This window comes from Misgurnus anguillicaudatus, chromosome 8 (genome assembly GCF_027580225.2).
Source record: "Misgurnus anguillicaudatus chromosome 8, ASM2758022v2, whole genome shotgun sequence".
Taxonomy (NCBI): Eukaryota; Metazoa; Chordata; class Actinopteri; order Cypriniformes; family Cobitidae; genus Misgurnus; species Misgurnus anguillicaudatus.
Window position 1 is genome coordinate 9,532,318 of NC_073344.2, and position 10,523 is coordinate 9,542,840.

At 37.5% G+C, this 10,523-nt stretch overlaps 1 protein-coding gene across 2 annotated transcripts; it reads left to right on the forward strand.

Annotated features, from left to right (window-relative positions):
• The first annotated feature begins 2,360 nt into the window (after nt 1–2,360).
• On the forward strand, nt 2,361–10,461 carry c8h1orf210 (chromosome 8 C1orf210 homolog). Of its 2 annotated transcripts, XM_055214239.2 has the most exons (6): nt 2,412–2,509; nt 7,328–7,384; nt 8,103–8,221; nt 8,719–9,109; nt 9,263–9,367; nt 9,462–10,461. In XM_055214239.2, exons 3-6 carry the CDS (start codon nt 8,117–8,119, stop codon nt 9,869–9,871), a joined length of 1,011 nt encoding a protein of 336 aa, XP_055070214.2. In that variant the 5' UTR covers nt 2,412–2,509; nt 7,328–7,384; nt 8,103–8,116; the 3' UTR covers nt 9,872–10,461. The 2 variants fall into 2 exon arrangements, with proteins under 2 accessions (XP_055070213.2, XP_055070214.2); XM_055214238.2 differs by lacking the exon at nt 7,328–7,384 and having other exon boundaries at nt 2,361–2,509.
• The last annotated feature ends 62 nt before the right edge of the window (nt 10,462–10,523 follow it).

The window sequence follows — 10,523 nt, forward strand, 5'->3', positions numbered from 1 at the left end:
CAGGAGAGTCCATTACCATAGGAAATAAGTGTTTTTCGGATGCTTAAATGGACTCAACACACAAAAAAGTCAGAACCACTATAGTGATCAGATGCACTTCCCAGCTAAACAATAAGTCTGGGACATGAGCTTGGGCGAATTGCAGAGATTAACAAACATAAACTAAATTTAGTTTGTATATAAGAAGTAAAGTCAAACTGAAAGAAACACGCACAGTAGCAGACACACCAAATATTGATATTTAAAACAGTGGTGACTGTTGATGCTTACATTTACACATTTACAAATATGTTATATATTTTTTTTAATATATTTTCCAACTGTGTGCCGAGGGTCAAACCCAAGACCTTGAGACTTTAAGCACCATACTGATGTTTAGCTGCAGTACAGGAACCACTGACTGTCTCTCCCCTGCAAATAGCAATAACAGCGGTTTCAGTGCCAAGCACAGACACCTTGACCAGTTCATTCGTGTCTCCTTTAAGACAAACTACCCATTGTTGTAAAGCTCAGGTTGTTTTTTCCTGTTAAAAGGAGTGAAGGTACCACAGCTGTTCCCATAGTCTTGTGATCCTCTCTCTCCTTCCTTTCCTTTTCTTTACATACACACTTCTGCTTGTCTGATCAGCAGCTGTGGCCAATTCATGTACAGTAGATTACAGTATGTACAGTACTAGATCCGCAGGACACACGTGCATGTGTATTGATCTAAAGCTGCTTTCACACACGCATACACGTGTTGCATATAATAATGGGGACCTCCCATTGACTTCTATTGTTCTATAGAACTGCGCTTTTGCCATGAAGATGCTACTTAGTCTTTTTCATCTCTGTTATTCATGCACACACAGACACACCGACACACAGACACGCGTTGCAACATATTTGCAATGTTCAGGAAATGATCCTATTGTTTTTGATGACCCCTTGTGCTAAACTGTCTAACAAGGGCGTAAACTCACTGCATCGCAATTTCAAGTGTTTACTGACATTCACATTTATGCATTTGGCAAACGCTTTTATCCAACGTGACTTACAGTGCATTACAATGTATACATTTTTATCAGTATGACTGTTTCATGGGTTCAAATCCATGACCTATTGCTCTTATAAATATAAGCAAGTATTTAGGGTAAACTCCACTTCCACTTGAGCAATAGCAGGCAGCTGCAGGATCTCTTAAAACTAAATAAAATTAAATTCTAATTTTTCATTCTAATTAAATGACTTTGGGACTTCAGTCTCCTCAAAAAAGCTCAAGATGTGTTTCATGCCAAGAGAGGTCACACTAAATACTGACTGATGCCTGAAGAAAACATTTAGTTTCGAAAATTGTTTTTTATGTTGTGTACATATTTCCTGTTTATATCTTAATAAAATAGATAAAAAAATATATGGATGGACATTAAAACTTCTAAAACATCAAGGCTGGTGTTGGTGGTCTAAGACTTTTGCACAGTACTGTATAAAGTTCAATTTAATGAATTTGAATTCATATTATTGTCTAACATGTTTCAGCTATAAATCATAGATGTGATGCTGACAAATATATAAAAATGGAAATTTATGTAAAACATACCCTTATACTGCAGTAAACTGTATAACTCTTAAAGGGACATTCCACTTTTTTTGAAAATATGCTCATTTTCCAGCTCCCCCAGAGTTAAACATTTGATTCTTACCATTTTGGAATCCATTCAGCTGATATCCGGGTCTGACGCTAGCACTTTTAGCATACCTTAGCACAAACAATTGAATCTGATTAGATCATTAGCGCCTAAAAATAACTAAAGAGTTTCGACATATTTCCTATCTAAAACCTGACTCCTCTGTAGTTTCATCGTGTCGGAAAATAGTCCCCTGCCATTAAAAGTATCCAAGGGGACTTTTTTCGGGCTGTGCGTAATATCACTACGCCTGCTGCAGCCTTGTTACATCAGCAAAGTGTCTGATTATTACGCCAGTTTGGGAGTAAAGTTCTTAGCCATATCTGCCTAGAAAATCTTAGTATGCGATGTAACTACAGAAGTTTTAAATAGGAAAAATATTCAACTCTTTGGTTATTTTTTAGCTCGATGCTAATGGTCTAATCAGATTCAATGGATTGCGCTAAGCTATGCTAAAAGTGGTAGCGCTAGATCCAGAGATCAGCTGAATGGATTCCAAAACAGTAAGAATCAAATATTTAACTCTAGGGGAGCTGGAAAATGAGCCTATTTAAAAAAAAATGAATGTCCCTTATACATATTGTCAAAAGCAGTCAAACACCTGGAGAATTGATGTATCTCTGTCCATTTTAAAAGTGTAATAAAAGAGGCAGAGCTGTATTCAGTTACAAATTAACTATCTGCATTGACAGGCTAAAGACACACCTTGTACAACCTTTGAACAACCTACCTTTCATTTCCTCAATGCTTGAAATGACTAACAAAAATGACAAAATGTGACGTCTAAACTGAAAATCCGCTATTTCCACACATTCTTAAAAACTTGGCAAGCCAAATCTCAGGTAAGTCACCTCCGCTTTTTAATTGTATACTATAGCATTCATCACTATATATGTATATATTTGATATATTTATATATAGTTTATAACATGACAGCAGCATTTCAAAACCCAAAGGGTGTTCTGTTTAACACAAATAATTTCTAAAAAAAAAAAACTTTCCTAAAAGCATGAGGATATTATATATTGTTAGTTTACTCTTTAAAGATCACACATCATGCTTTTGAACCCTCATTGTATTTTACATACTGTTGTTAACCACAACACGCCGTAATAGTTAAGGAAAGGTGGACTGTTAAATGAATCAAAACGACGGATGGCCTTCTAGCTATGATGACCGATAACTTATTTTAACATACCAACATTATCTAGACTCCAATGTATCACAAGAATATTTGAAAAGGTAGGCCTACATCTTTTATAATAGTTATTTTGTGCATTGATGCAATGATGCTGATTCAAGAATACCAAGAACTATTAAATATGAATATTAAAGTCAAACATTAAAAGATTTTATTTTGCTCTAAGTTCTAAGAACACAATTTACTATTCAAAGTATGTACTTAAAGCTGTTTAAACCATTTTGGCCTTTTAACAATGCGACAACAATACAAAGTCCTTGGTGTCAATGTAATCAGTAACAAACTTAATGTTAAACAACATAAGAAAAAATGGGGGAAGGGTGTGCTTGTAGTGTACACTGACTAGATCTTAAGGAGGTCACATGAAGGACTCATTTTTGTGACATTCTGTATGCTGCTGTGTGCTTGCAAACACACAGTGAGATTTGGGAAAGCATCTGTACATAGCATAAAAAAGACTTAGAATAGAGGAGTCTTCTTAAGGATTCACAACCACATTTAGGCCTACAAAACACAAGCAGAGCAGTGGTCATGTTATTTGTACAATACAGTGTTGAATGTGTATGTTGTATGATGTCTATATGGTAACTTCAAGATAAAGACATCTCATACATTTGCTATCATGCATTAGAGCTCATTCCATTTGTTTAGGTCAAAGGTGATTCCAATCCTGAGCTCACTTAATTATAAATAAGCAAATGTGTGCACCTTGCTTATTAAAGAACTTTTATTATGAAAGTCGCCCTCTGTTTACTTTAGTTACTGTCCCTATGGTTGCAGGTGTTATTTTTAACTATGGTGATAACAGTAGAATGGCTTGATTTGAATTATGTGTTTATATAGATAGTAATGGGCCTCTACTGTGTAAGTAATTGTATAAACAGGACGATTTGAGCCAATGATACATATGTATATTCAGAAACTTCCAAAGAAAGTATGCTGGGACAGGGCCATGCGAAGACAGGAAGAGATAAAAGGAGCTCCTGAGGAGTGTTTACAGCCAGCCGTGCTGAAATGAATAGCAGGAGAAGCAAGGAAGGGCCCCTATAAAAATTATTGAACCCTCTATGAAAACCAGACCCTGAAGCTAATCTTCTTTTTCCAATAACATTCCATTACACACCGCTGAGACAATAGCATTGACACTTACTATTGTGATTAACCTTGAGAACAAAAATATGTGCAAAGACCTCCCAGTCAATTTTTTTTTTTAAAGGAAAACACCACTGTTTTTCAATATGTCACTATGTTATTACCTAAGCTTAGACGAATTGATACATACAGATCTTTTTTCGATGCGTGCACTTTTGGTCTTTGTACAGCGCCTCAATGTGTTGGCATTTTGCCTAGCAACATTCATTCCTATGGCTCCAAACAAGGATGAATTTAGATGCCACCAAACACTACCATATTTTCCATATTTATAGACTGTTACATGAGTAGTTAGATGATTAAAGGGAAATTCCGCCCCAAAACGGAACCTAGGGTGCTCCCCCGCTGCCAACGAGTCAAACCCCCATTCAAAAGCACATCCATGACTGAAGAGCAACATCCAAGACACTCAAGATGCTCGTTCCCTGGCAAACTGGCCCCCGAACGGGAGTGAACAGGGCACGTCGCATGAGTGCACAAAATCTCCACCTCCACAACACCAAGAAGGCTCGACACAACGCGACACCCCACTCGAAGCACCACGCGGGTCTCCACACATGAACGCGAGCACCGAGAACACCGTCCGTGCACACAGACTCCAGCAAAAGCGAAAAGTCTGGAACAACTTACCGTGCTGTTAAACTGCGTCCCGCCGCCATCTTGCCAGTCATGAGCAATCGATCTCAGAATGCGACATAAGGAGGAAGGAGAGTAAAGATGGATAGCTCCTAAAGCATAGTTCCATATAAATGCACGGATAATTTGTTGTTTTGTCTCAAGTGAAAAACAATATTGACCCTGTAGTTGAACAAGTAGCGTCCTATGGAGTCCATTCAATCGCATTCTGAAATCGATTGCTCATGACTGGCAATATGGCGGCGGGACGCAGTTTAACAGCACGGTAAGTTGTTCCAAACTTTTCGCTTTTACTAAAATCTGTGTACACAAACAATGTTCTCAATGCTCGCGTTCATGTGTAGAGACTCACGTGATACTTCGAGTAAAGTATCACGTTGTGTCGAGCCTTCTTAGTGTTGTAAAAATAGAGATTTTGTGCACTCATGCGACATGCCCTATTCACTCCCATTCAAAGGCCAGTTTACCAGAAAACGAACATCTTAAATATCTTAAATGTTGCTCTTCAGTCATAAATATGCTTTTAAATGAAAGTTTGACTCGTTAACAACGAAAAAACACCCTAAATTCCGTTTTAGGGCGGAATTTCCCTTTAAGTATGGTGGCACAAAATAAAACGTTTGTTTGGAGCCATAGGAATGAATGGGGCTAGGCTAAATGCTAACACATTCACAAAGCACTATACAAAGATTAAAAGTGCACGCATTGAAAAAAGAAAGGTATGTATTACATTTTCTAAGTTGAGTTAAAAACATAAAATATTGAAAAACTGTGGTGTTTTCCTTTAATTTGTTTTGCTGGTCATTTGAAAATGTTTTTTATCCATATAGCAGCATACCCAGACCCTTGCTGCTACTACTTATGTGATACGCATACAGACCACATACAGTACTGTAACAGTACCGTACTGTAATGCTTATCCATACTGACCCGTACTGTGTTTTGCCGCATGTTGTTTTTTGTATGTAAGGTGTCTCTTATACATGCTGTTGTGATTTGCAGAAGGATGTATATTAATCATTGTGTTGGGTTGCTAATTCATTCAGTAAGTTCCTTAAAATAACCTGCTGTTGATATAATCTTTCTTTAGAAATGTACAGTAATCTTGATCTTACACACATTTTCCAATTGAAATATGATGTCATGAAGGTTTACATGGTCACTTTGTTACTCTTAAAATAATTATTAAAATAATAATAATAAGTTAAACATTACGTTAAACTTGCTGAACTGATAAAGCCATTACAAAAAATTTTACAAAAGTTATAACATGTGGAGCATGTAGGTTTTAACGTGTTGATAACAATATCCTTATGTTACAATATCACAAATAGTGTGGAATTTCAGATTTAAAAATGTACTACATAAAAAATATTAATAAGCTTGTATTTTTAACAAGTAGTTAATGCATTAGCTAATAATGTACTTACAATATACAATAATTCTACAGCATTAATCTTTTACTAATGTTTACTAATACAAAGTTATTGTAAAGTGTTACCATTTCGTATTGTATACACACAAACTTGGGTTGTGGCTATAGGGATACAGCTACAGCCATAATCTTGTGAAATTTCACTGGATAAGTGATGATTACATCCTAATCCGACCCTCAAACCTAACCCTAAACCTAACATTTAATGGGATAAACACTCAAATAAATGCTGGGTTCTTTTCAAAGCAGGGTTGGGTCAAAAGGGACGTGTCCAGCCCGCTGGGTTGTAATTTAACCCCAGCTGGGTTGTTTTAACCCATTGTTGGGTCAAATATAAACATTTTCTGGGTTTATTCAACCCAGCTGCTGGGCTCATCCCTTTTTGACCAAATGCTGGGTTTCAAATTTCCCAGCATTCTTTAGAGTGTAGGCCAGGGGTCTTCAACCTTTTTGTGAGCCACAATGGATAAAACAATCTGGAGGGCTATTTTTATATAGTCTACTCAAACCTGTTGATGTTATTTTATTTTACATTTACATTTATAATTGTTTAAAATGTTAACTTAATCGCAACGAATTGTTTGCAGAATAAACTTTTTTTATATAATTGTGTATAAATGTTTAATGTATAAATGTATGTACACTCACCTAAAGGATTATAAGGAACACCATACTAATACTGTGTTTGACCCCCTTTCGCCTTCAGAACTGCTTTAATTTCACGTGGCATTGATTCAACAAAGTGCTGAAAGCATTCTTTAGAAATGTTGACCCATATTGATAGGATAGCATCTTACAGTTGATGGAGATTTGTGGGATGCACATCCATGGCACGAAGCTGCCGTTCCACCACATCCCAAGGATGCTCTTTTGGGTTGAGATCTGGTGACTGTGAGGGCCATTTAAGTACAGTGAACTCATTGTCATGTTCAAGAAACCAATTTGAAATGATTTGAGCTTTGTGACATGGTGCATTATCCTGCTGGAAGAGCCATCAGAGGATGGGTGCATGGTGGACATAAAGTAATTTACATGATAAGAAACAATGCTCAGGTAGGCTGTGGCATTTAAACAACGCCCAATTGGCACAAAGGGGCCTAAAGTGTGCCAAGAAAACATCCCCCACACCATTACACCACCACCACCAGCCTGCACAGTGGTAACAAGGCATGATGGATCCATGTTCTCATTCTGTTTACGCCAAATTCTGATTCTACCATCTGAATGTCTCAACAGAAATCGAGACTCATCAGACCAGGTAACATTTTTCTAGTCTTCAACTCTCCAATTTTGGTGAGCTTGTGCAAATTGTAGCCTCTTTTTCCTATTTGTAGTGGATATGAGTGGTACCCAGTGGGGTCTCTGCTGTTGTAGCCCATCCGCCTCAATGTTGTGCGTGTTGTGGCTTCACAAATGCTTTGCTGCATACCTCGGTTGTAACGAGTGGTTATTTCAGTCAAAGTTGCTTTTCTATCAGCTTGAATCAGTGGGCTCATTCTCCTCTGACCTCTAGCATCAACAAGGCATTTTTGCCCACAGGACTGCCGCATACTGGATGTTTTTCCCTTTTCACACCATTCTTTGTAAACCCTAGAAATGGTTGTGGATGAAAATCCCAGTAACTGAGCAGGTTATGAAATACTCAGACCGGCCCGTCTGGCACCAACAATCATGCCACGCTCAAAATTGCTAAAATCACCTTTCTTTACCATTCTGACATTCAGTTTGGAGTTCAGGAGATTGTCTTGAACAGGACCACACCCTAAATGCATTAAAGCAACTGCCATGTGATTGGTTGATTAGATAATTGCATTAATGAGAATTTGAACAGGTGTTCCTAATAATCCTTTAGATGAGTGTATAGTGACTTTCTAAAACAATTTACCATTGTCATATAGTTGCTTATGTGTTGCGTGTAATTTTGCAATAGAATAGTGTGCAGCATAAACAAACTTCTCCCAACACTATAGGTTAGAGCACTGATACGTCTTCTTTATTGTGCTTTCTGCAGGAACCGGGGGAAACATGGGGTCTGCTGCACACACACTGTGTGTGCTGTTGTGTTTTTGGGTCTCAGTATCATGCCTCGCACTCCAGACCGTGGGCCCGTGTACGGTCAACAGAGAGACGGTAAGGAAAAACAACACACACTCTTTGGCCTCTTTTGTTCCCTGAGCCAGAGAGTAAGTGTGGCTACATCAGGAGTATCCTGTTTGTAGGCCCTTGTTTCCTGTTTTTGGTGACAAAGGTTTACCCAGTCTGTTAGTGGTTTCAAGTTTATCTCATGAGAAAATACACTTTCTTGTTTCTTGCTTAAAACCACAAAGGGACAGTCTGCTTTTATAAAAATATATTTTTTTTGTGATGCAATTCCTTGTTGGGTAAGCAAACGGATAAGTTTATGTGATTACATTGCTTGTATTAAAAATATTACGTAATAGGAATCAACTCAGGAAAAAGGTACAAGAAGGTGCAAAAGTTCTCACTGGGGTGATACTACATTCTAAGAATAAAAGATGTATTTAGTACAACCATTAGGCATCTTATATTTCTAGGAATGTACTTATTTGTTAGTATGTATGCTTGTTTTATAACCTTGTCATATAAATATTTGCTCTTTATTCAAGGCCGCTTTCGACTGCAGTAAGAGATGGCTTACATCGGTACCAAATCACATCTGGATGAATGTGACTGAGTTGGACCTTTCTGATAATTTCCTAGACCTAACCGATACCAACATCTTCAAGCAGTTAAACCTATTCAGCAACTTGATCGCACTGAATTTATCAGGCAACTACCTCCCCCTACTGTTAAAAGACCACCTTTTCAGCCTCCCTTCACTCAGAGTACTGGACCTAAGTAGGGGTGAGCTGACATCAGTACAGGCAAGCGCTCTTATTAGACTCCCCAGTTTAGAGATGCTCTTCCTGGGTGAAGATCAAAGGCAAGGCCACCTGTTAACTGCAATTCAAGACCTAAAAATAACAGATGGCATTGCTCAAGATGACCACAATAATGGCAAGAATACCTTTATTTTGTACCTATATGTATACAGTAGTAGCCTGTTACAGAAGTGCTTCTTAAAATAAGAAAACACACTAGACTTGATTTCAAATTGAGCTATAAAAATTGGAAATACACAAATTTTAATATCATCTTTTCTTTTGACAGAGGCAGAATTTTTTAAGAATGTCAAACATGGAGCCTTCCTGCGTAAACTACTGGCACAGGACCAAGACAACTCTACAGATGTCACTGTAGCAATCCCAGGAAATGGTCAGGGTTGTATAACATACACATATTTATTTATAAAATAATACAAATAATTTTTGTCTCGCATATGAAATACCTGTAAATCGATGTTTTTTAGGCACAGCCAAAGATGATGGTTCAAAATCCTCCTCATACAGTTGGAAGGCACTTGTGGCTGTCCTGGTGTCAGCCATCTCCATCTCCATTGTAATTGCATTGGTAGCCAAGTGCAAGCTTGTGCACAAGTATCTGGCAAGCTACAGACACTCCAGGCTCAGTGAGGCAGATGGAACAAGCCAGTGTGACCCTGCAAACTTCGGGGTGGGCTTCTCGAGTCACGGAGGCCCAGGAACCCGCGCGGCTGCGTCTACTGATGAGGTTGATGAGGATGACGATGATGGGTTTATTGAAGATAACTATATTCAAGCAAGTGAGAGTGTGAGAGCTGCAAGAGCATCAGAAATGAATGAGGATGATGAGGATGATGATGATGATGATGAGGATGAAATTCAATTCAGTATTGCTTAGATTCATTATATGTAATGTCATTAAATCTTAAACTAAATTTAAATTTAACTCATTCATAGTGCCATTCTGCCGAGTAGGATCCTACTCTTCAGGGAACCTGTGTGAACATGTGGGTACATTTCCCAGGATTACTAGTAATTGCAAAAATATACAAAAACAAAAAGGATTTAATTAAAGGTATAGCGGAGGATTTTCTCGAATTTTAGAAAAGAACCGCCTTCTCCACGTTTTTAAAAAATGCAATTGCGATTGACAACTAGGAGGACCAATAGTCTTAATGATCCACCCGGAAAAAGAAAATCCTCCGAATACCTTTTTTCTTTACAGATGCAATGTGATTTCATATTTTGAAATGTAAAGTGAAGTGTAATTTAAGTGATCAAACAGTTTTGGGGGGCACTATTATACCTATAAGTGTCTTTACACTTAACAACATATTATTTGTTACTTTTTTTTTTAGATTAAAATATTATGAAGTAAAAAGGGAAATTTGCATCTACTTCATTTTATTATCATCCTTTTCTACCATTTACACTAATGTATTTTTGTACGTACACTCCATTTCTAAATTAAAAGATTTAAGTGGCAAACATGTTAGTAATTTTTTTGAGCACATGGCGCCGCTGTTGCAACATTGTAACAAAGCCTAATG

Bases quoted from the DNA above. Each gene is read 5' to 3' on its own strand.
- c8h1orf210 (XM_055214238.2), top strand. From the start codon at position 8,117: ATGGGGTCTGCTGCACACACACTGTGTGTGCTGTTGTGTTTTTGGGTC. The intron at 8,222-8,718 runs GTAAGGAAAAAC...TCTTTATTCAAG, and splicing joins GTACGGTCAACAGAGAGACG to GCCGCTTTCGACTGCAGTAA. The intron at 9,110-9,262 runs GCAAGAATACCT...TTCTTTTGACAG, and splicing joins TCAAGATGACCACAATAATG to AGGCAGAATTTTTTAAGAAT.